The following is a 26,019-nucleotide window of genomic DNA, read 5'->3' as shown; positions in this document are numbered from 1 at the left end:
TTCATAGATGGAGTACATTCGACGTCGACAGCACATATCCACAATTGACACGAGCAGTCCGAGTCGATTGCTGCTGACCACTACGGCACAGAGCCAGAACTTCATGGGGTCCACGATGGCCCTGCACAACAATCACACGGCCAGCCTGGGCTACTGCACTCTGAGGAACGGCGTGCCTCAACCTCCGGCAAACTCGGTGACTAACGTGTCCATGAGTCATGTGCCAAATACGTTCACGTCAGCTTCGCACGTCACGTGCACCCTGCCAAGGCATCCACCGAGTGCGGCGGGCGGTGGCATTATAAATTCCGTTGGTCCAGCCGGTGCCCATCATTGGCCCTCGTACGGGGGAACCATCGCTGGTGTGCGAAACATGACGGCCATTTCGGTGACCAGCAGTCAGCAAGTGGTGCCTCCTCCACCCTCGACGATAGCAATGCAGCATCTCGGTGGACCGCAACCGAGGGCTCGCGTCTGCATTGGACTACCCGAGGACGACGTGTCCGCCGATACGCCCCTGATGGTAAAACGGGAAAGCACCGTATGACTATAGGAATCTCACAGGGTCGGTGATACGGCCCTGTGAGGCTCATTCTCCGAATGCGCACTTCCAGTCGGCGCCAACGCTAGGGAACGAGGCAAGACTTAAACAATAATTAGAAATTGTTAAAATAACGAAACGATTCCGAAGCTGTTTATAGAGAAGGAGAAATCCGAATATTTCCCTCGGCGAAGACGCATCTCTTTGTTCTTCGCCGCGGGGGCAACTGTTTCCTCGGTGATCACTTTACGTTTCTGTTTTACGTTTTCGACCGTTTTCTACTGATGTGTAAAATAAAATCCAAAATAACGATGTTATTTACCATTATATCATTTTGTGATATGAACGCTGTGAAATAATTAAATCGATATGCTCAATTTTGAGTGTGACCCAGACTGATGGGGAACAGTGGCAAGAAAGGAAAGGGGCGGAGAGTTCTGAGCAGTTTCAGGTTGATTTGCGGGGGAAATTTGAACCTACCAGGTCTACGTTCATCTCAATATTTAATATATTATTTACCAGGAGATTTTTTTTTTAATTCTTATTATTTTTTTGTTTAGTTCTCAATTATTTTATAAAACTTTATGTTCCTCGCTGGTGATACCGTAACGACGCAACCCACGTTCCATTCCAAGGGTTTGGCAGGACCATTGTTATAACACTGACAACTTCGTCATATCACAGATGCTCATTAAGGGAAGGACAATTAAAGGGAAGGTCACTAATAATTGCTCACATCACATTTCCTGGTATCGGTTGAGTCGACCAACAAGACGTGTAATGTAGTCGGGCTCTGATGTAAAGAACATAGGTTCTCCCATCAGGAGTAAGATTGAACAGACTTACCGGTGACTAGACAGTAGTACCAGGGGGTGAGGGTTGAGCATACTTTTTATTCGGACCACTATAATTGAACTTTTTATTTATAAAGTCATTGGAATACTTTTTTTTGTGTCGAAAGCTGATCTAATTTATACTTTTCATCGAATGAGTTCATTGCATTTTCTCTCGATTTAAATAGAACTCCTTCGGATAAATTTCTCCCATTTCACCTGGAACTGCTCTTTCTTCAGTACTGTTAATTCTGACTAAAGGCCACAATAAAACGACGGAAATGCGCCGAGAAAAGGAAAAAAACGGACGTGCGAATGAGGAATCTGTAAATAATAATCTAGTTTATGACCAATTCGCTCGCCCGTCGCGCTGTGCTGCGCTGATGCGCTACCAGAATCTCCCCCCTCAGAGAAGATATACACAGAAGCAAACTCGAATAAACTCAAGGTCGTAATCTTTCCTGTAAATATGTATAAAGAAAAAAAAAAAAGCTCGCGGAAAAAAGTAACGATCTGAAGCTGAAATGAAGAGCGACGAGAAAAGTTTTTCCTCCTGATTTGATTTCGCGTGAACGAACCTCTCGCATTTCACACCCAATAACACGGCACTCGATGGCCCCGGTAGGAGGTGTGTGCGAGGTGTGGGGAAAACTGGCTGCGGTAAGGGAAGATTCAAATATTACATCCATCGTTTTTCGGGATTTCTAGACCCCCCCCCCCGCCCCCCTCTGTTACGCACTTTTCCTATACCCACTACACGTACTGTCACACTTTTCTAGACCCGCCCCCTCACCCAAATGTTGGACGTAATTTTTTAACGTTCCCTAAGGCGTGGGACTCTGGGACTGAGGAAATGAGATTCCTCCAACTGCTGGGGCGTGCTGGGATGATGGTAGCGCGCGCGAGTAGGGTATCCTTCGAGAGGGGTTGTCGGTCGGTCGGTTGGATGCGTTGTTGTTGGCAACCGGCCACTGCCACTCACTACCATTCGGCGACGCGCGACGTCGTTCGTTTTGTACATTAGTTGGAAAGAAACCAGCAGCCCGCCCCGTCATCGCTGGAAAAAAGGTCTGAAATGCGACGAAGAAGAGTTAATTTAGTTTTAGCTAGAAAATAAAATTTAACAATGAGTCCGGAAGTTGACTGCGCTGACTGGTTGGTTGGCCGAGCGGTGGAAAAAGAGCATCCTTGCGGCCCGGGGAGATAAACTGCAATGGTTTACAGTTCCAGCTCGGATTATGAGGATTTGTTGTGTTAGTTTCATGTGAGTCCATAAGTATTTGTTTTAATTGGATAGATAACATGCCATATGTTTTTTTTTGTTTGAGATTTTATTATAGTAGATTTTTTGGCCCATTCTTAATTCATCATTGACACACATAAAAAAACACAAAAAAAGTAAATGATCACAAAATTGAGAGCAAATTCTACTTCATTAGAAATAATTTATGTTTTTCAAATAAAAAGTATCATCTGAATAAGAGTCCAATAATTAGTTTAAGTTTGGCACTTACTCGTGTTGAATTCGTAAAATATTGATGACAACAAATATGCAGAATCTTTTTGCCTTTCTCGTACACCAAAGTGTACTGAAAGGCTATATGTTCACTCAAAAAACGTATTTTCGACAGAAGGCTAGGAGATTCGAGTCACATATACCAGTTAACTCAGTTCGACGAATTGAGATGATGTCTGTATGTGTGTATGTATGTATGTCTGTGCGCAAAAAAAGTTAACTCACTTTTAGGGCACTTTCCATTGGCCGATTTTACGGATTATAGCAGTGGTGCTAATCCTGCGGCCCGCGGGCCGCATGCGGCCCTCCAAGCCTTAAGATGCGGCCCACGGAGTACTTTAGGACGAATCGAAATTTTTGAACGATTATTTGAAATAACTCGTTAAATTAATTAAGAAATCAAACAAAAAAAATGCTGATCGATTTGCACAGTGTTGAACACAAATTAAATGGTAAATAAACAAAAAGAACAAGTAAGATTCGAAATCGCAACTCCGAAATATTTCGGCATTTCAGCAAAGTCACAAAGCCAGCTTATAGTTATTTATAAGTGGTACGAATAAAATGAAAGTTTGTTAAACATGCAATCTTGAATCATTTAAAAAAAAGTTACAGTTTTCAAGCGCAGTCGATGCAACGCTGAGCAAATATTTCACATTTCGCCTTCCCGAAGAACACAAAAACACAAAGCACGAAGTTTTTGACAAAATTATCAACAAATCTCAACTTGGTTGCCAATATTGTTTAATTTTCGCTGCATGTTTAAATTTCCATTATAAGACTCACACATTTTTCGAAACAAAACTTACGAATCCAATTTGAATTGTCCAAGCGAAACTCCTGACCGAACTTAAAGAAAAAAATCTCAGGCGAGATTCATAAAGTGTCTCCTGTGCCCTTTTGGAGAAGCTTTTGGATACATTTTTGGAGGAACTCCAGGAAATATTACACAGCGTAACAAAAAATAACTTTTGGTCTGTCTCAAGAGCAAACTTATGTGTCTCTGACAGATTTTGGGCCACTGAATCCGAATCCGGGCTCAGATTTGCTCCAACACGTCACAATTTTGAGCTATACCTCAATTTATAGGGCAAAATACTGGATTTTGGGCTTATTTGACTGCTAGCCATTAAGCATGGAAATATATTTTTCAATCAATCAAAGGATAAATTGGTCAATTAACATCTAAATTAACGACTCATGCAAAATATTTCGTTTTACCAAATCAAATTTGATAGTTTTAAGCGATTTATGTTAGGTACGATATTTCCCATACAAGTCACCCTCCAAAAATTGCATGCAAGTTTTCATACTAACATTAAATGCTTAAATCTATCAAATTTGATTAGGTAAAACAAAATATTTTGCATGAGTCGTTGATTTAGATGTTAATTGACCAACTAACCTTTTGATCGCTTAAAAAAAATATTTCCATGCTTAATAACCTGCAGTCAAAAAAGCCCAAAATCGCATATTTTGCCCTATAAATTGAGGTATAGCTCAAAATTGTGACGTGTTGGAGCAAATCTGAGCCCGGATTCGGATTCAGCCGCCCAAAATCCTTCGGAGACACATAAGTTTGCTCTTGAGACAAAAAAATGTTGCACTGTGTTATTGGAGAAAATTTTTAAGCAATTCTAAGCGAAATATATGGAGAAACTCAAATCGTCCTGGAGTAAATAAATCTGAAGAAACTCAATGAGAAAGTTGTGGCGATACTGCATGGAAATTATAGGAGCATCTCTTAGAAAAATGTTCTGGTGCCACTCTAACAGGAATTTCTTAAACAACTTTCCTCGAACAACAAAAAGAGAATTTTCAGGAGTAACTACAAACAAGATTCCAGGACCAACTGCATCAAAACACAAAAGATGTCTAGAACTCCTGAGAAAAATTTGAACAATAAGTTTGAAGCAATTTATAAGGAAGTATTTCATCAACTTTAGAAGAGGCTTATGGAAAGAATTTACTAAAATCTTCAAGAAACCCCTGGTAATTTTTCGGAAAAATCCGGAAAGAATTTACTAAAATCTTCAAGAAACCCCTGGTAATTTTTCGGAAAAATCCGGAGGCTATTCTAGGAAAAATTCTTGGAAACGATTAATGAGGAATTCCTGAAGTAACTTCAAGGGAGTTCCAAAGTCAAATCTAAGAGGAGTTCTTGGAGGTGTTCCAAGAAAATTCTAGAAAAACTAAAAGAAACTTCAAGAAATTTCTCGAAAATCTTCTGGAACAACTCTACAAGAAATCTCAGGAGAAATTTGAGCAAACCTTTTTGGAGCGATTCAAAAGAAATTCTTGTAAAAGCTGCTTGACAAGTTCTTGAAGTGGCTTCAAGGCAATTCTAGGGGCAACTTCTAAATTGTATGTTTGAATTTCAATTTGAAGCTCAAGCGTTTTTCTCAACCAAACTTAGAATCTAAATTGAATTTCACAAAGAGCAATAGATTATAAAGTTTGACCCTTACACAAGTTCTGAACAGTTCAGATTTTTAATAAATATGCTTAAGAATTGTTCGTTTTGTTGTTTTTGTGTATCGATGTTTTATGCGGCCCGCAGGTCGATCCCGAATTGCAAATTTGGCCCGCGGTATCCTCCAGCCTGAGCACCACTGGATTATAGCTTGAATTGAACCGGAATTTTACCCTATTATTTGCTGTTGACAATGGTGCGGATCGGTTAAAGCGTTCCGGAGTTATGGCCATTTTAGTGATCCGGACCAGCACCTGTGAACTGGTCATACATATCTAAAACTAAACCAAATTTCATCATGCGACACATCAAACTGTGCCGAATTTTGTTAACTTTAGCATGGTTGCTGAATTTAATGCAGAAATCATCCATGAAAACCACAAAACCACGATGTCGGCTAAAAATTCAACATGGTGACCAAAAAAACAAAATGGCGACCCACAACTAGAAGAAACGGCTGTTTTGAGGAGTTTGAGGCTCTGAAACCATACAATATGGGGATAGGGAATCACGCCACTTGGGCAGTGGCTTCTATTTTCGTCTGTTTTCCGCTGTAACACATTCAAATTTGAACCAATTGACACAATTTTTGGAATGCGGTGAGATTGGTATAGTAACTACCCGTGTACAACATTTCAAGTCAATTGGTTCAAAATTGACTGAGTTATAGTGGGAAACAGACGAATATAGAAGCCACCGCCCAAGTGGCGCGATATCCTACTTGGTATGGGGAAGATGTCCGGAGTCCAAAAATGGGAACCAAAATATTCAAGACGGCGGCCAAAAGTCCAAGATGGCGGCCCAAACTTCAATATGACGGTTGTTTTAAGAAGGTTTTGGCTCTAAAACCATGTGATATGGGTATATTTGGTATAGAGAAGATATCCGAAGTTGAAAAATGAAATATGCAAGATGGCGGCCAAAAAATCCAAGATGGTGGCCCAAAATTCAAGATGGCAGCTGTTTTTTTTTTTTTTTTGTTTAGAGAGACTTTACCGTACTCGGCATTCGTCTCTTTATGGCAGCTGTTTCACGGAGTTTTTGGTTCTAAAACTTGCATGGTTGTAGAGTAGGCCGTCCCTTATTTTGCAAAATTTAGAAATGTTATAAGTTCGTTAGTGGAAAATGATCGTTTTAGCTAAAAAATGATCGTGTCAAAATTTGAAGCCCGTATCTCAAGGCTAAGTGGTCCCTCAAGGGGCCTAAAGTTGTCAAAAATTGTATGAGACCAAAAAAACATGAAATTTTTTTCGACAAAACAAATACGATATTCCTCTAAAACCGGTGATTTTAGGACCCTAAAGGGCCAAAAATGTGCTTAGATTTGCGATATATCTACTCGTTTCCAAGATATTGACAAAAAACAACTGAAAAATCGGCATTTTTGACCATTATTTTAGATTCCGAAGGAAACATATTCTATTTTGTTCAATAACTCAAAAACGAGTAGAGATATCGCAAATCTAAGCACATTTTTGGCCCTATAGGGTCCTAAAATCACCGGTTTTAGTAGAATAGCGTATTTTTTTGTCGAAAAAAATTTCATCTTTTTTTGGTCCCATACGATTTTTGACAACTTTAGACCCCTTGAGGGACCACTTAGCCTTGAGATACGGACTTCAAATTTTGACACGATCATTTCTTAGCCAAAACGATCATTTTCCACTAACGAACTTATAACATTTCCAATTTTTGCAAAATAAGGGACGGCCTATTGTAGAGCCAAAAACTGCGTATATTTTTCATGGAGAAGACGTCCGAAAACCAAAAAGGGCGACCAGAATATATTAGATGGCAGCCCAAAATTCAAAATGGTAATTGTTTTAAGGTGTTTTAGGCTCTTAAGCCATGCAATATGGGTTTATGGGTACCGTAAAATGGGGTAACTTTGATAGTTTTTCAGCGAATTTTCTCAATATTTTTACATGTAACAGTATTTCCTCATGTTTTATATTTTTAAAACAAGTACTGGGGTATCAGTTATCAATTGCAATTAAAAGATTCGATAATCTGGAATATTTTGGATAACTTTTAGTTTTTCATATAACCGAAAATCAGATTTTCATTTTGGGGTAACTTTGATAATGCCCTAAAAACACATCAAATCTCAAAAAATAATCACAAATTGAAATCTTAGGAGTATGAACATGATGAGAGAAGGCTTGTGGAATATATTAGATAGAATTTTTATAGCAAAACACTGATTTTTTACTAAATTCAACATATAAAAATGAGTTTGTGGAGTATTGAGTGCAAAACACAATAAATTTAGCTATCAAAAATCATTATCTTTGTAATAATAAATGCTTAATGGTACATCAACATATGATTACATGCTATTCATGGTTAGTTTTCTTTTTTTGGGTTGTTTTTTAATGTTTTATAAACAAATTTTGAACAACACACATTTATCTACATGATATTACAAGGGCATTGCATACTTTTAGGCGTTTATCAATGTATGGAGATTAATATCCCAATTTACAAAATTGCTTCCATTTCGTAAAAACACACTTCGTTAAGAGATTCAAGGCCAGATTTGGAATCTACTATGATGAATCTATCGAGAATAAGAGTCCATTCATTGAAAAAATAGCTGTAACGAAGTCGTATAGCAGATTGTTTGAAGGGGTTGATAAATGACAAAAATATCAACAATTTTTATTTTTTGCCCAAAAAGTTGTACATAAACTAGATTTTAATGAAAATACGTCTAAGATGAACTCTCATATGTATAAAATTGATTTACGTTTACCTTTTTATTAACTGGTTGAAGGAATCATAGTTATAAGATAAATTAAACAATGCCTGCCGCACTATCAAAGTTACCCGCATTATCAAAGATACCCCATTTTACGGTATATTTGGTATGGAAAAGATGTTCAGAGTTCAGAGTATCCAAGACGGTGGCTCAAAATTCAAGTTGGCATGGCATCCGTTTTAATGAGTTTTAGGTTCTAAAACCATGTTATATGGGTATATTTGGCACGGGGACCAAAATATCGAAGAAGACGGCCCAAAATTCAAAACGACAGCAGTTTTAAGGAGTTTTGGGCTTTGAAACTATGCAGTATAGGGATAATTTGATTTGATTTGTTATGAAAAAAAATGACGACGATAGTATCCAAGATGGCGGCACAAAATTCAAGATGGTGACTGTTAGAAGGAGTTTTAGGCTCCAAAATCATGAATCCCTGGCTGAAAGACAAATCAATCAATCAAAAAAAATATCAATCAAATCATTGATTTGATTGATTTGTCTTTATTAGAGAGACTTTCAGCCCTTGGCTGGTTCGTCTTTCCAATCAAATCAATGAATCCCTCCCGAGCAGAAGGGAAGAGCAACAGCATAATAAAATGTGTTATTTTGGAAAAATAACTGAGTAGCGGAAAGAGTTATTTTCATGTTATTCACATAACATATCCTGTTATAAACTTGTCTGTCATAAGCGGCAAAATAACAAATATTATAACAAAAAAATGTTCCTGGAAGACCTGTTTAATAACATGTTTTGTTAGTTTCAATAACAACTTAATAACAGCGAATTTTGAAAATATTTCAATAACAAATTTTGATATGAGTACGTTATTGATAACAATCCGAAAACAAAATATGCTTTTTTTCTGTTGCGAATTGGAACTCCTCCAAAGTCCCATATGCATTAAATGGGATACGCAACAATAGGATCTATTGTTAAATGTTTCATTCATAATTGGGACGCTATTGTTGTCGCAAGCGATTTCTTATCGAAAACAGAAACAAACAATAGTTCTCGTTTATTTTCCAAACAACTTACGATGAAAAACTACCGTCGTTTTGAAACCCTGAATTAGGTGGTTCATTGTTTATGAGATTAATTTACATTATTACCTCATTGATTGACACATTTATCCTAGTTAATCTAAATGGGCTCGATGCAGTGAAATCAATAAAAATAAAATGTCTAAAAATAATCAATGGAGTTCTTGATGACTTATTTTTTTACATTTTTGGCGAAAATGTGTTGTTCGTCGTTGAATTCCACCAGTTGATCCAAAATGTTTCATAAAATGGCTAACACTCCATTACACTCTCTATTTTCGTATTCATACCTAACTGAAACTGGGACAAAAAACAGGTATACTTTTCAAAGTGCTTATAAAACAAAAGGCTGATAAGTTGGCACTGTAACGTAATGTCAGTAAGAAGAGGAACTGATGACAAAATAATATTTTCTCTTACAGTTCCTCACGGAATGCTGTGAACAACGAAAATTTCGAATGGTGTAGTTTTGATTACAAAGCTAGTTATGTTGTAATATTAATGATCAAATATTTGTACTAGTCTCAATGACACAATAATAACTGAACTTGTGCTACAAACAAAACATGTTATTGAAATGTAATTTAAAGAAAATATATCAAGAGCACGATCATAACAAAATAAGGTTGCCCAACAGAACATGTTATGGAACGGTGATGACTTAATAAGTTAATAATAACAAACCGGGATATAAAAACAGGTTTTGTGATTCCGTTGTTATTATTTTGATATTTTCCTCTGCTCGGGCTATAATTAGTTATGCGGAAAACGTCAAGACTCCAAAAATAGTGACCAGAGTATCCAATCTGGCGATCAAATTATCCAAAATGGTAGCTGTTTTGAGGCATTTTAGGCTCTGGTACTATGTAGTATGGGTACACAGTAATGTTCCGAATTAAATGGACTCATCTTGATAAAATTTGAAAAATAGCTGCCTTTTTGTACTTAAATACCGTAGCCGCTGCAAGTCGAATAGCCAGAAAAACACATACATACGATCTCATAACTGACCAAAGCCAAAATGAGGGTAATTTAAACAAGCAATATCCAATGCTTCGATCAGCTTATAAAACATAACATACTTTGTTTAGATTGAAAGTAATTGAAGTAGATCTTGCAAATATACAGTAGCAGCATTAGCTTAATATTTTACCATATCAATCCTCGCATCGTTTCATATGGACATCTCACCTAACGTTTCATATGGACACAGGCACCTGGGGTTAGGGGCGAAGTGGTCCTGATATTTTGGATGTTTGGTGATCTCGTTGCCTACTCATAGAACCTCCTGGGAGGACAATAAGGTTGGTCGGAGGTCCCATGTTGGTACTAATGAGCTGATTTTATGCCTTGATCCGCCGGCCTTCTGCACGTCTGAGCTCGACTGATGCTTCCGGCAGTTCCACACCCTGAAATCGGGATGGATTGATGTTTCGAGCGGAGAAGTCCCCGCATCACCCACCCCTGGCTCCCGAAGGACTGGACCTCTACGCGGGTAGAACGGGAAGAAAAGTGACAGGCTGAAGTTGAAGCAGGCATTGGTATTGGAAGTGGGAGGACTCCCACCCCCGGGGAACCCTGGACAACGAGTTCGCCACGCGGGGGAGAAAGGCGGAATGCTCAACTGTTGAGCTGAAATTTCCGTTAGATCCTTGTAGATCCCACCTCAGGCACCCTGGATCAGATCCGCCTCGCGTGGGGTATCAATGAAGTTAATAATCATTCGTGTTTTAGCTGTCTGTCGAACAGAAGCATGTAACAAACTGTCGCATGCTAACTTCCGGCTAGCCATTGCATAGTTTTTCCGGGGAATCTACATTGTCCGTCTTCCAGAGAAATCCATCAAAACCGGAAGTTACTCGACGCGTTGTTTGTTCCATGATTGTTCGTGTCAAAACGAAAGTTACGCCAATTAAATCGCTGCCAATTCCTCGACTAGAATTGTAGGCCGTCGTTCTCGGAGTACATTTAAGGAAGATTGTTCAGAACTACCACAGGCTGCCGATCGCACGAAGAATTTTCCGGAGTGATTTATCAACAGTGTTGGATTGGATTCGCAGTAGATATCAAAAGATGAGCCACTTGCGAGACTGGAGGTGTATGACAAATCGTTCAGCCTTACCTCGTTACCTGTAGCACGTCCTGTTTGTTCCTAGCTCTTCGAGGACCGCCGATGGAAGTATACAGTTACAACTGGATTTGCCATCATGGAGCAAACGAAAGGTTGCAGTCTCAAATGCAAAATACAAACGAAGCAATAGTGCTGACATTCACCAGTGCACCAATTCTGGTGGCGCTGGATAAAGGAATTCCTCCCAGTGGAGGACGACGGTGCAAGCCCTTGCTCTTTTCGTCGGAGAGTCAGCTAGAAATACATAAATGGACAGATGGAAAGGTGGAAGAGATGTTTTTTGGCAAAGACAACACAACAGGGTTGATGATGATCAACCTGGGCTTGTTAGGGGAATATCTGTAAGTAAAAAAGAAAATCGTGTTAAGAATCTGTAAAAGGATGCAAATTCTTAGTGGAATTCAAAGGAACAGTTTTTAACACGATTTTCTTTTTACAACAGGGTTGTTCTTAAAGCCTTGGTATATTCGCCAACCGGCATTCTACGTAGACCAGCAGTGAAACTACCCGTGCTGGACATCTTGTCATCAGAGCCGTAGCGTGCGGTTGGCCAGGTTGGCCCCGCCAAGGGCGCCAGCCTCAGAGGGCGCCGTAAAGGTCTTAGGCTAAAAGGAAACAGGATGACGCTGTTGTTTTCTTGTACCATGTTGTCAAGATTTCCCTAATTTCTAAGATTGATCACACAGAAAAAAATATGTAATTAAAATTCAGCGAGAAATCATGCACATAAAGGGAATGCTAGAGTTAGTGCATATTTACATGAGATATCATGTAAAATTACGTTACGATCGTGTAAATTTCCGCTAATAGTCGCGTAACCGGTTGGAGTCCATAATGGTTTATGCGATGGTTGGCGGAAATTTACACGATGGTAATGTAATTTTACATTATATCTCATGTAAAAGTGCACTAATAATTTATGTGCACGATTTCTCGCTGAATTTTAATTACATATTTTTTTTTGTGTGCATGTGTTTTTTACGTTTTATAAATTTTAGTGAAAATTTCTCTCTAAAAATCCCTAAAAATCCTTACTGGGAAATGTTTTAATGTTACTTCCGAGTTACTTGTGTTTAGAGAAGGAATTTTGAAAAAAAAAAATTTTTTTGAACGATGTTCTCTAAGGTTTATCCAATTTTTATATTTATATTAAAACTATCAGTGTTTTTTTTTTATTTTCATTCTCTCAAAACAAATTAAACATTCCAGGAATTCCTCCATAAATTCCACCGGATGTTTCATCAAAATTTTTGCTGGGTTTCTTCAAGAAAAGCTTTCTAAAAATATTTCAGAAACTCCTCAGAATCTCCTTAAGAAATTATTTAAAAAAAATCAAATCCAAAATTCATCTGGAGATTTTTTCTGAAAATTCTCGGAGGATTCCTTTAGAAATTCCTCCAGGGAGGCTTTCAAGAAGTTATCAAATTCCTAGCTTACTTAGTCAAAGGATTCCTCCCGATATGTCTAAAGTGGTTTTATTCAAAAATTTACTTCAATAGTGATTCCCGCAAAAATATCTATAAGGATTACTTGCAAACCCTTTAATAAATTTCTTCAGTAATTCCACCATGGATTAATATGGAAAATTTCACAGAGATTCCTTTAGAAATTACTCCGGGGGTTCTTTCAGAGATGTCTCTGAGAATTCTTTCAGAAGTTCTTCTAGGGATTTTATATAAAAAAAAAATCCTCTATGGATTTCTTTAGAAATCGACCACGATAAAATATATATTATTTCTGCTAGAAAACCTTGCATGTCCTCATAATTTACACCAGAAAATTATAAATTAGGAATTTATTCAGAAATTTCTCCAGATATTCCGTTAGAAAATCTGCTATTGACTTCATCCAAAAATACTTCAAAGGTTTATTTTGAAAGCCTTGCATGGATTTGTGGGGTGTGAATATAGTTTAGTGTTATTCCTTTTGCGTGTCTTTCCCCTAGCAAGCAGTCAGTGACAGCCAGCACCAGGGTCGTGCAATAAGGCAATCCATGAGACAGATGCGATCAGCTGATTTTCTTTGTTTACCATGTATTTTTGACATTCGTCGATCGGGGTGACAGTTGATCACAAAGGAATTTGTTAAGCACTGAGAACACTCGACGAAAATTTGGTAAGTTGCACGTACACTGTGTTTACAATTTCAGCTGTCACCCCCATCGCGATATGTCGTCATGGATTGCCTTATTTCGAAAGGAAAACATGACGTACGACGACTGTAGCAAATCGTTTCCCATGCGAACGGACTGCTGTGATGCTTCATCTCTCACCCAGCAACACACTCGTTCGTTGCTGCTACAGAAACAAGTGTGTATGAAACATGGGATGATACACTTGGATTTTCGTTTCATTTATGAGTCATTGAAATACTTCAACATGCTAAAAACACTATTTAAACCACATTTTTAAATAGTGGTGCACGCCAATAGAATGATAATTCAGGCCAAACATGTCTAAAGGTCCTATCTGCAGAAGAGAGGCTCTCTTTGGTTTCCCTCTCTTTCGTTAATATCTCAGCTGTTTATTGGTATTATGATTGTCTCCTTGCATTTAACGCTGGTCAAAACAATCGTCTCTTGATTTGTACTACAAAAATAGTTGAAAAGTGTACCATTACAATGCAATAAGCGAAAGAGAAAGTGAACAAAGAGAGCCTCTCAAATGCAGATAGGACCTATTGAAATGTTTGGCCTGAATTATGTTTTATGAAAGAGGATAACAAATTCGACCACTTAAATCCAATTAACCGGCGCCCGTAACCATTGAGAGACTAGCGCGCACCAGTGAGACACTAATGCGCTGACGGGTGAAGCACAAGCAATGCGACCGGGTGGGAGACTACCGAGTGCTACGATGAGTGGAAAAGTTTTTTTTAACGACCGAGTCATTAGAAAAATGTATGAAACACTTGAAGTGACTCATTCAAATGTTGCATGAAAGTGTATCATTGAAACGAAATTGTACGCCCCTGGCCAGCACCATGACGAAGGAACCTGTTATTGGATAATTCTAGTAAAACCAATAGAACCTATTGCCGAAAATTGGTAAAATAAATCGTTTGAAGATTGCTGAAAACCCCTGAAACTCAATTAAATATTTTTGAAAACAAAATTCAGTAAAAGAAAAAATACTAAAAAATACTGTTAGATTTCCTAAATATTCATAGAAACTCCAAAATACAACTTTTGAAGAAACTTTGAAAAAATGAATAATCACAAGCTTTAGCAAATTAACATTGTGTAATTGTTGTGGGGCGCCATGCTGAATGCTTGCCAAGGGTGCCGTGGGACCACGCTACGGCTCTGGGAGTCATGTAAACCTGGAGGATGCAGACATTCTATGTAGTCTGTGTGTTAACCCTCGAGCAATCACGCTGTTGTATTTTGTACAACACTTTGAAAAAATCTCGCTTTGTGTACTCAGCATTAGCGTGGTGGTACCACCGCCAATCGCGTGAGTTACGGAAGTTTAGAAAAAGCATATGAGTCTCTTAGCCAGCTAGCTGTGAGATGAGGTTACAATGGCATCCCTAATAAACAAACACCATACACAGACCACAATGTAGACGGTTCAACAATACCGTATACTGTTCGAATTGTATCCCGAATGGGTGGTTGATCACGTCTTATGTTTATCATTTATGAGGGATAGTAAGGCTGAAAGATTGCTGAATGAAAAGAATATAATGGAAGAAAAAGAAGCTTGGCGTAACGCCCCCACTGGGTAAAATACTGCTTCTCAGCTTAAGATGCTCGTACACGCTTTACCCAGACGCCAAATATTTGACCATTTTTGACAAATATGTTTTTTTCGAGTTGTTAGCTTTACTGTTCTATTAGAACTTCCATAGCTGAGAGAATTCTCTGCCCATAATCATTCCGATTTTGTATATCGTGTAACAGATATGATGATACTCTTTATTCCAAAAAGTCAAACACATTTCCATTACGAAAAGATCCTGAACCGATCGGGATTCAAAACCGTCTCCCCCAGTAGTCGTGCAGAATTTCCCACATGCCAACCATTTCAGCTATATGGGTCCAGACTATGCAACAAAAACTACGATTTTTCCACTGCCTCAAACAACCCAACTTCTCCATGACATGATATGGTGAATATTTATTCACCGGAATCATCGGCTGACAATTTTTTTTTTGTTCTTGTCATGGAAAGAGAAGGATTGAATAATTAAATCAACCGGTGAGCTCGTAGCACTGTGAGCAATGCGGATATGTTTTACCTCTACTGGAGTAGAGAGGTAGGACAGTTCCAATCGAATCATTCATTGGCAAACGATATCACCTTCCAGCGCACCGATGATCGTACTGTTATCATCAATCATACTGTCATACCCAAGCGTGTGGCTCCCGACCACCTCTTCTACTACACTCCGGCGGGGACGACGGCAATGAAGCTGCGACAACGACGACGACGGTGCATGAGTGGGATGAATGGGGTATTTCTGTATAAATCAAATAAATAATAAAACTTCACCACTGCGCTGATGGGGTTTTTTCGTCGTTCGTCACCGCACACTCTAGCCGTACACCATTCTGGAAGGCACCAGGTTTCTCACCGTATCAAACGTTGAAGTTAAACGGCTTGAATGGTGAATGGTGCGGAAAGTTTTTGCTCTTGAAAATAGACTTTTCCCTTTTAGTTTTGGATATGGAGAAAGATATAAGTAAGAAAACCTGAAAATATGAATATTTGGATTGGGTTTATCAGGATTATGTGATTTGAAAGCTATAGTAAGCACTATTATGATTTAATCCTTTTTTGCTGTTTCATTCATGGCACAAGTTCAAGGACGACTCAAACATGAATTAAGTTTTTTTTACGTAATCGTTGAAGAGTATCTTTGATGTTTTCGGCAGATTTGCTGTCTTCGTCAATTACTAGGCTGGAACTTGGCCGTATAGTTCAGTTTGATAGGGAAAGTTTTGAGGACAATTTTGAGTTCAACAGGTTTCTCCGACCACCTCTTCCGTTTCCATTGCCTCTAGGTCTAGCGTCCATTCGGGGCCACCTAGAAGACATTGCTTCGGAGAGAGGCTAGAGCCCAACGTACCCTCGAGGTGAGCTGCATAGCATTGCAGCAACGAACATCATTCAGAAGGACATGCACTTTCAGAAGGGCACCAAAGAAATGTACTGGCGCATTGTCAGCTTCCTGGATCCGTCCCCTTTGTCCTCGGAAGGTTGACAGAACCGACACCACGCCTGCTCCCAACTGATTTGTAAGTATCAAGAAATGATACCGAGGGCACTGCGCTTTGACGTCCATACGGCTAAGGACCCTTTTTTCTTCTTCTAAACCATGACGGGATAATCTGCTCAACAGACACCTGAACAGGGAGCTCCAGGTAGTGTGGGGATTACTCTTTCCAGACGCCACTAAACAACATTCGCATGACCGCCAAATCCTTTGCCTTTCCAGAAACACCAAGAAGGCATTGCTTCAGAAAGAGGCTAGTGCACAGTGTTAATTCGTTTTTGGGCGTCCACCAAGGTGGCATGTCGCTTAGCCAGTTTCCCGAGTGGTCGTCACCACTCCCTTTGTCCTCGGAAGGCAGACAGGGTCGACACTAGAGGTGGGCAAAACGGCTCACTTCAGTGATCAGAACCGAGTCGGATCAATCACTCTAGTGATCCGGATCTTCTGAACGGATCTGCGGCTCAGTCATGAATGACCGAACCGCACTGAGCAGTTATAACTTTACGACATGTGCTTTTTCCTCTCACCAAGTAAACGCAGCTAAACTGTCAGCGGTGGCTCCGAACCCTCACCACTACAGTCGTATACCCACCACGTTCTGTTCCCTGGCGAAGGGTGCGGCCAGAGTGGACGCGTCACGCGACGCGTGACGCCTTCGCTGATCACCGATTGCTGCTCCGACTTTCGGTCGTTCACAACTACCACCTCAGTTTTGTGGTGAGTTAATTCCAGCTTCCTGGAGCTTATCCATGCCTCCACAACTGGGAACGAATAGGCTGCAGTCGAATCCACTCTTCGATAAATTTACCGTAGACCTGCAGCGCAATGTCGTCAGCGAAGCCGACAATCTCCACTCCCGCCGGGAACTTCAACTTCAACACCTCGTCGTACATGACATTCCATAATACCGGACCCAGGATGAAAACTTGCGGGACTCCTGAGGTGATGTAAAATCACTTCCGACCCACCTCTGTATCGTAAACTAGTACTCGACTCCGGAAGTAGCTTCCAAGAAGCTTGTTCAGGTACCCGGGTATCCCCAGACACAGGAGCACGTCAACAATAGCTGACCAACTGGTGCTATTGAAGGCGTCCCTTACAGCCAGAGTCAGAACTGCACAGTAGCGAATCCCCCTTCTCTTACGTTGGAGGGCTATTCCGATGGTTTTTGTAAACAACATGAGGAGCCGAACTGGCTACTAGAGAGACCTTACAGCCTAAGTGTGCCTCAACATTCTGTTGAGCATGATCATTTCGAACACCTTCCCCGCCGCATCGAACAAGTATATTAGTCTATATGCCGACGGGTCCCCGGGTGGTTTCCCCGCCTTTGGCAATAGAACCAGGCTCTGCCTCTTCTATACCTCTATACTTCTGGAAAACTCCCTTGTCCGGACATTTCTGTATAGCAGACTTGAACATCCCGAGAGCCTCAGGAATAGCTACTTTTAAGGTCAGGTTCGGAACTCCGTTTGGACCTGGGGCCTTACCTACGCTAAGGGACTTTGCTATCCCCACAAGTTCCACATCGGTTACCCTCTCCTCATCGCCAGCATCAGCCCCGGCTGTCCACAATCGCTTGAATCCACCAGTAAGCAGGTGGTCTCCCATTTCTTGGGTGAACTTTGACAGGCATAGTCGCATCGCACGCACGCTAAAGCACCGCTACCAGCGCGTCTAAGCTAGAACCGGCGCAGTGCTACTTTGTTTGAAGTATGATGGCTTCCACATACAAGGGCTTGGCCTTGGTCTAATTGCCTCTTCCTCCATCTGCCTGTGGTTGTGGTAGTCGATACTGTAGCGAACCGTCAAGTGATCGCTGTGAGTGTAACCATTATCTACCCCTCTCATGTTCAAACCACTTGTAAGGCCAGGGCTACGAAAAAGTTTCATAGATAATCGTTTCCCCTGCTTTCCGACAAATGGTACCTATTCTTGGAACCGACAATAGCCAGATCAACATCTGGCATAGCCAGTGTCTCTAGCAGGATCTGATCCCGCAGGCTCGTGAAACGTCTTCCCCATTCCACGGCCCAGGCATTCAAATCACCTGCTATTACCATCGATTTTCGCCCTGCCAGCACGGTCGTCATACAGTCCAGCATCTGAGTAGGCGCATAACAGCTACAGAAGAAGACTCCGTTTACTTTGCCAACCACGAAGCCTTCGGAGTAGTAGACACCAACACCTGGACGGGACAATTATCCGTAGTCCATATCGCCGTCATTTTTTCGGACCCATCCGCAACCCAGTTGTCGTTGCTGGCGGGTACTCGGTATGGGTCCACTATGATGACGATATCCATCCCCGACAAAGAAGCTGCCTGTCAAAGCAGTTGCTGGACTGCGTCACAGTGGTTCAGGTTCAGCTGTGCTACCTGCACTGTGATTTGTCAGCTATGGCTTCTCTGAAGGCCGAGCACCTTGGAGCTCCCGTTGGATGCTTGTTGCTCACGGATTTACCGGAACAAATCAAACACGTCAGTGGATTCGGCCAACCTTGTGCCTTGTAGCCGCATCGCCTGCAGAGCTTGCTCCTGTCAGGGCCTTTGCAGTCCCATGGCTTGTGTCCTGGTTCCAGACATCTGAAGCAAACTTTCGGTGGCTCATAAAAGGTCAGATGGCATACTGACCAGCCTACCTTGTTGGCATCCGCCACAGGTAGCTATTCCAAGGCTACCTGTGTCCCTGCCGAGCCCTTCCGTAGCCAAACGGCTGCGGTGGCCACCCGCACCTTGCAGTGTTGCTGCAGCGCCGTGACGATCTCTTCCGCTTCGGTGATCTCGTCTGGGGTTTCCACTTTACGCTCTTATAGCTCTCATCTCGACAACCTGATTCTTCTGCCTGACTTTTGTAGGCGACGCCTTCTCGTTCATTGTCGCATTTGAGCTCGTGGATCTTTTCACCTGTACGAGTACGTCGGCTCCCAGATCCACGAGCTTGGCGTAGCTCCTCATCGCCTTCAAGGCTTCTGAGTACTTGAACTGTTCAGTCTTGACGACGAGTGCCCTTGATTCCTATCCTTCTACGGCTTTTTGGTTTGGCGTTCCTACACACCTCCTCATGTAGGTAGCGGTTTTTTCTACTTCCTCTTCCACTCAACTGTCGCCCAAGGGGGGTCCTCCCCTTGGTTCGCCATACTCCGTGGTAGCTGATGGCCTAACTACGGTCGCAATCCCCTGTTCCCTTTCATCTGGTACGGGCCAACCTTTTCAGGCCCATCCTACCCAGCTTTCCGGGACGCCTGGCTGGGGTCTGACTTGCCGGCATTACTGCCAGCCTTCGGGATTAGTATCCGGCTAGCCTTGCGGGCACCGCCAGACAGCTCCACACCTGACGGTTGCGTCACCGCCTTCTGCGAGTGTTTATCAAAAGCAGTCGCATCCTCCATACCTTTTGGGCTACCTTCGAAAGCGTAGGCCTCCATCATGAGGGTTCGTCAGGCCACGTAACTGTAATCCCTGCTGCCTCAAAAGTGTGGCAGGAACAAAGATAGTCTATGCCCAAGGAAGTCAAGGAAATCCACTTTACGAAAATTTCCTGGACCAACCGAGAACCAATCCCGTCATTTTGATAGAATGTTTATGTTCCGGTGTCTCTACTCGCAGCAAGCACGGATGTTTCAATTGAATACTGTACTTGATCGTAAATATTGAAGAGTCAATACTGGAACAAATGCGAAAGGCTCTGGAAGAGCGAACCACCCACATAACTCGTTTTCATTTGCTTCTCAATATTTATTTCGAGTCAAGATTTGAACGACTGACTCTGACTGAACATTTTATATTTCAATCAACCTCAGTTAGAGTCTCAACCACAGATTCAAGCTGGACTGGATTCAAGGCTTTCTTTATCATTCTTCTGCTATAAACTTCCACTCTAGAGTGATTCTATACCACACTTGTTGGGTTGATGAGAAAAATGTTTGCCGTCTTGGGGGGCGTCCATAAATGACGTAGCTTTTTTTGAGCGATTTTTAATACCCCCTCCCCCCTCGTAGCATTTCGTCACAAATTTAGACATCCCCCTCTATAAATGACGTAGCTTGTTAAACACCCCCCCCCCTCAACTAAATTTTCATGTAAAAAACAACTCGAACTTAGCTCAGATTTCAATTTTAACTTGTATGCTAATAGAATATTATGAAAAAACAACAATAGCAAGAAACATTGCCGACTTCAAGGTTCAGATCGGCGACATCAAGACCACAGGTGCAACCAGTGGAGATTATCACCAAAGCTAATGGCTCAATAAACCACCCATCGTTCTGCTACCATATTAGCCGAGAAGCTCTTCCGAAGATATTAGTTTGTTCACTAATAAATCTATTAAGAATTTCAAATTGATTTCATTTGAATAAAACTCACCACGACATTCGAAGGACCCTGCAGGAGTTTCTTCTAAAATTCTAACAGCAGTTCATTTTGGAATTACTAGAGAAGTTTATTTTTGGGATTCCCATTTTTGTGAATGTCTCGCTTTTTAGTTCCTCCAGCACTTCCTTCTGGGATTTCTCCAAGGATTTTTTTTGGTATTCCATTAGAAAATTCCTCCTTATTGTATTCCTTCAGAGGTTCCTTCAAAGATCCCTCCAATAATTCATTCCGGAGTTCCTTCTTAGATTCCTCCAAAAGCTCCTTCTGAGATTTCTCCAGGAGTTTTTTTCCTAAGGTTTTTCTAAAAGTTTATCCATGGTTTCCTTCAGGAGTTCTGTCAAGGTTTTTTCTCCTCTCTTCCACCAGCAGTTTCTTTAGACATCTCTACAGGGATTTTAACTGGAATTTCTTTTGAGATTCCATCAGAACTTCTTTCTGTGTTTCCAAAAAATTTCTTTTCGGGATTCCTCCAGGAGTTCCTTCTTGGCTTCCTTCAGGAATTCACTCAGATATACATTCCAAGATCTCGGTAGGCAACCCCTCCGGTAATCTTTCAAAACCCTCCCAAGAGTTACTTCTATGATTCCTCCAGGTGTTCCGTTTTGGATTCCTTCAGGAATTCCTTCCTGGATTCTTCTGGGATTCCTCGAGGACTTTTTTCTAGGATTTATCCAGGATTTTTTTTTCCCGGGGCTCCTTCAGTAACTTTTTCCAGCATTCCTCCATTCACTCCATCCAGGATTCCTCCAGGATATCTTAGAATTCTGCGAGGAATCCCTTTACGGATTCCTCCCATAGTTGCTTCTGGAATTTCTCCAGGATTTTCTTTCTTAGATTTCACCAGGAGTTATTTATATCCAGATAATCTTTTGTGATTCCCCAAAAGTTATTTCCGGGATTGCTTCAGAAATTCCTTACGGGATTCTTTCAATTATTTCTTTCGTGCTTTCTTCAGAAATTAAACCAGGAGTTCCTTCTGACAATCTACAAATATCTCCATCTAAGATTCTTCCAGAAGTTTTTTCAAGATTTCTTCGAAAGCTTCATCTAGAATTGCTCCAGGTACTCCTCATGGCATTTCTATTGAAATTTATCTATTTCCTTTCAAGATTTTTCCAGGAGATCCTTCTGAAATTCTTCTGGAAGTTCCTTCAAGGATTCCTTCTGAGATTCCTCCAGATCCCTTTAGAATGTTTTCAGAAGTTTTTTTTCTGGGATTCCTAGTAGGAATTCCTGTGAAAATGTTGTCTCTCTCCTGTTGGGAAAACCTTTAAAGAATACAATGAGAAATTCTTTACAAAATTGCTAGAGGAGCTCCTTATTCAATTGTTGGATGAATTCTTCGAGAAAGTCCTGTGGAAACTATATCAGGAACTCCTGAAAGAAGTATAGAATTAGCTTTTAGGTAAAATACACATTAATAAAAACAAAAAAAAAACTCCTGAAATAATGCCGTAATGACAAAAAAAATCTTTTGCTACCTTAGCGGCGTGCAGTGCCCTATAGCAAGCAGCAAACTAATTGGTCTTAAGAAGCATTTGAGCGAAATTGATTTTTGTCTGCAAACACAATACACTATTCTTTACGCAGGATTTCAAAACCACTAGTGCATAAAGTGCAATGCAAGTAAAAAAATATTAATCATAAAATATTGTTTTCAATAGGTCTAGTAGAAAGCTACGTAGCATATCATAAACCCCCACCCCCCTATCGTCACACTTCGTCACAAAATCACAAACACCCCCCTCCCCCCCAAAAAGCTACGTCATTAATGGACGACCCCTTGCAAGCCCAAAGAGAGAAAAAAAGCAAATAGAAGGTCTTGAAAATTTTCCTATCCCCGACGAAAAAACCCCAAGCTGCTACGCAACCCATCATCAACCCGCAAAATATATATAATATGAGGGAGAATGTATCTCGGTTGGCTAACATCTTTCATCAATCAAATAGAATAGAGACAGGTTTTTGATCGAGGTTCCGGCCACCACAAACCGGGGCGAGGCAATCCAAAATGAACATGTGAGCACCAACCGTCGTCGGCGGCAAGGAACTATCCACCATTCAGGGTAGGAGAGAAAAAAAAAACGACGCAGAATGAAAAATTGTTCACAATGGCAGCCAGGGGGCGCAGGGTGGAAGGTTTGATGCTGTAGAATGAACCGGAAAGTGGTGCATATTCCAAAGGCATTGTGGAAAATGAAGGGTCAATATTAAGCAAATAAGCCGGAACTCCTAGTTGGGATCGGTATCCACAATAACGTCGAATAATGTGGGAAGATTTATCATCTTTGATGGGAGCAGTAAAAGGGTGTTTGGGGCGAACAATAACCGCAAGTTGAAAAGGTGCCGTGTGCAGTATACGAAACTAAAAGTGCGGGAATTTGTGTGCGCTGTATTATCTAATGTTTTACCCTCGATGTAATGTGAAAATACCATTTCAATTGTAATCATCACTTATTTTCATTGTGCAGCCGCGTTCGACGGCAGAATTTCACTTTTGATTAAATTTTAAAATCTCCTCACACCAACACCCGAACCAATCTGACCGGAAATCAAATTGCGCGACTGACTGTCAACTGGGGACGACCACGGTTGTAGCATATTTTTTCAAGTGCTTTTGATATCCCAGCATTACCAGTGGACCACTGCACTGGACCAGGTGTTGTCTGGCTTCAACAAGGGACGAAATCATCAAAAATCAAACCACGCTGCTCTGTTCAGCGCTGCCCTGCCATCGTCGTCGTCGTCGAGTGTTGTCGAATGCTGGAAAGCACTGCAATCAAACTGGAAACAGTACTCACAAGTCAGCCAGAAGGCCCCACACATCCACACCTCGAAAATATATTAATCACCACCATTGACATTTTATGATACATTGTCCTACGGATCAAAGACTGACGGTTGTTGTTTTTTAATTTCTGCCCCGCGAGGGCCCAATGATGTACGCGGGTATGAGTTCGCTTCGATGACATTGTTTGCATACAGATTTTACAGTGCATACTCACTCATAGTCAATCTGAGCTACAACAAATGAGGATTAAATGAGTTGTTTCACGTTAAAGTAAAAATAATTATTGATTATTCAAGGACAAACTGATTCAATTGATCTTGTGCCATTCACAAGCGATAAAACCAATTTAACTTGTTTTTTGCCGAACATGAATGTTAGACGGCGACATATTTGTGAATCTACAACGAAAGGACGATAATAGGGGTCTTGAAACCATATATTGCAATATGATTCTAACGATTTTTTTTTTCAATTTTCATTGGCTGTGATTGAAGACATATAACTATTATTATTTTTTGGCCTTGTTCCCCATCTTTAGTTTTCAAAACATAATTTCAGTGAATTTTGCTTACCGTGTACGTTAAATAAGAACATTTCGACAATGATTTTTCTTAAGGGCCTAACTGACTTGATCGATTTTTCTTCGTCGACTCTCTCTTTCGCTAATAACTTGATCAAAACAAACAAAATCATTATTCTTTTTGTTTCTAGAGCAAGATGTAGTCGTAGTCTTCGCATTTCAACCAAAAAATCTTTGGAAAACTTAATACACTTTTCGTAATAACACAAAAAGAGGATCGATGAAGAGAAATCGAAACTGTCAGTTAGGCCCTAATGAAGAATCAGTGACGATTTCTCTTCCTATCTAACGTACCGGGAAAAAATTGTCGGATTCTATCACTCAAAGGCCGATCTCAAATGTCAAACTAGAACTTTAAATTTCGAGTCTGTTCTTCATTCTTCTTTTGAAGATCGGGAAAGTCAATATTTGTTGCAGTGCAAATATATTTCGTAAAAAAACATTAATTTTTAACCCCGTTCCAAACAGCCAACAGCAGTCAACTTCCAGGCTCTTAATTAAGGTCCACAGAGTGCGATGAAAAACAAAAACTTGTAATCTAGGGAGTGTAAGCGCGCATCACAAAATTACAACTCAATCGTCAAAATATTCAAGACTGGTCATCACGAACAAAAGAAAGAGAAAACAAGCTCACTAAGCGACTGAATCTTTGTGTCAAAAATTAAACATTGAAATTTATCACAACTGACACGGACAACACGGATGTTACTATAGCCACAGTTGTTCTAACTAAACGGTAACTTGAGTAAGTTATCTGATAATCCATTTTGTAATGAAAGATGTAAATAATCAAACAAAAAAAAAATACTCAGAAGAACACTAACGGGAAATCAAATGAAATCAAATCAACCATTTTGTTACAAAAAAAACATGTTGTGTAAATACTGTACATAGTGAAGGATAGAAAATTATTGCCGATTAAATAATATGACAATTGCAATTAAGAAAATCAAATAAAACAATTATCTAAAATCTTACAAAAAGTGAACCTAAACAAAACGAAATGTAAATAAAAATAGAATATTTATAAAAAAAAAAAAACAATGAATTCCGTTCAGATTATTGCTTGTCCTAAAATATCCGAAAGCCCTACCCGTGTGCATTTTCCAGCGAACCAGTGATGACAACCATGACGATTCATAGTGTTAACGAAATGCCGATAGGTAAGTATTTTATTTAAGGGTTCCCAATATATATTAAGGTTTAAAATTTACTACCGTCAACGAAAAGGCCCTGAAAGAACACATGTGGCCTTTTGGTAAAGCTTACAAGTCCGTTAAACTAGGGAAACTCAAGGTTAGCAGGTCAGTGTAGCAATTGACCATACACAAGCCAATCGTCTGGAACCAGGACTCAAGACATGGGGCTGTGAAAGCCGTGGCAGAAGCAAACTGTGTAGGTGATGTGAAGATGAAGGCCATAAGGAACACGACTACTCGAATCCTCCCAAGTGTTTGATTTGTTCCGGGAAATGCAACAACAGCAAGCACCCAATGGGAGGCCCAATGTGCTCGGCCTTCAAAAGAGCCATAGCTGACAAGTCACATAAAGCCTATATCGTCAATAATCGGGACACAGAAATACAGCTGTAACTCTGCAATAGATACATTGAAATTGCTCAAATTCAGCCTAATGGCATCTTAAGATGTGTTCATTTCATCTACAAAATTGCATGTGAATCGGTGCAATACTTTTTGTTGTAGCAACGAAAGAGTAGAATGTGTGCCATTCAATTTTGAACAGTTCCTAATTTTGCT

At 40.5% G+C, this 26,019-nt stretch overlaps 1 protein-coding gene across 3 annotated transcripts in view; it reads left to right on the top strand.

The window, feature by feature from the left end:
* The window catches only part of LOC109423252 (hemicentin-2), a 759,984-nt gene extending 734,788 nt beyond the window's left edge, over positions 1–25,196 (top strand). For all 3 annotated transcript variants that reach the window (XM_062846090.1, XM_062846089.1, XM_062846091.1), the window contains one exon: positions 8–25,196. In XM_062846090.1, coding sequence (XP_062702074.1) covers positions 8–547 — 540 coding nt within the window. In that variant the 3' untranslated portion in view covers positions 548–25,196. The remainder of the gene's footprint in view (positions 1–7) is intronic.
* The last annotated feature ends 823 nt before the right edge of the window (positions 25,197–26,019 follow it).

Source organism: Aedes albopictus, chromosome 1 (assembly GCF_035046485.1).
Source record: "Aedes albopictus strain Foshan chromosome 1, AalbF5, whole genome shotgun sequence".
In the NCBI taxonomy this organism is placed as follows: Eukaryota; Metazoa; Arthropoda; class Insecta; order Diptera; family Culicidae; genus Aedes; species Aedes albopictus.
Note: the sequence above shows the minus strand (reverse complement) of the source record. Positions and strands in the feature narration are given on the sequence as shown.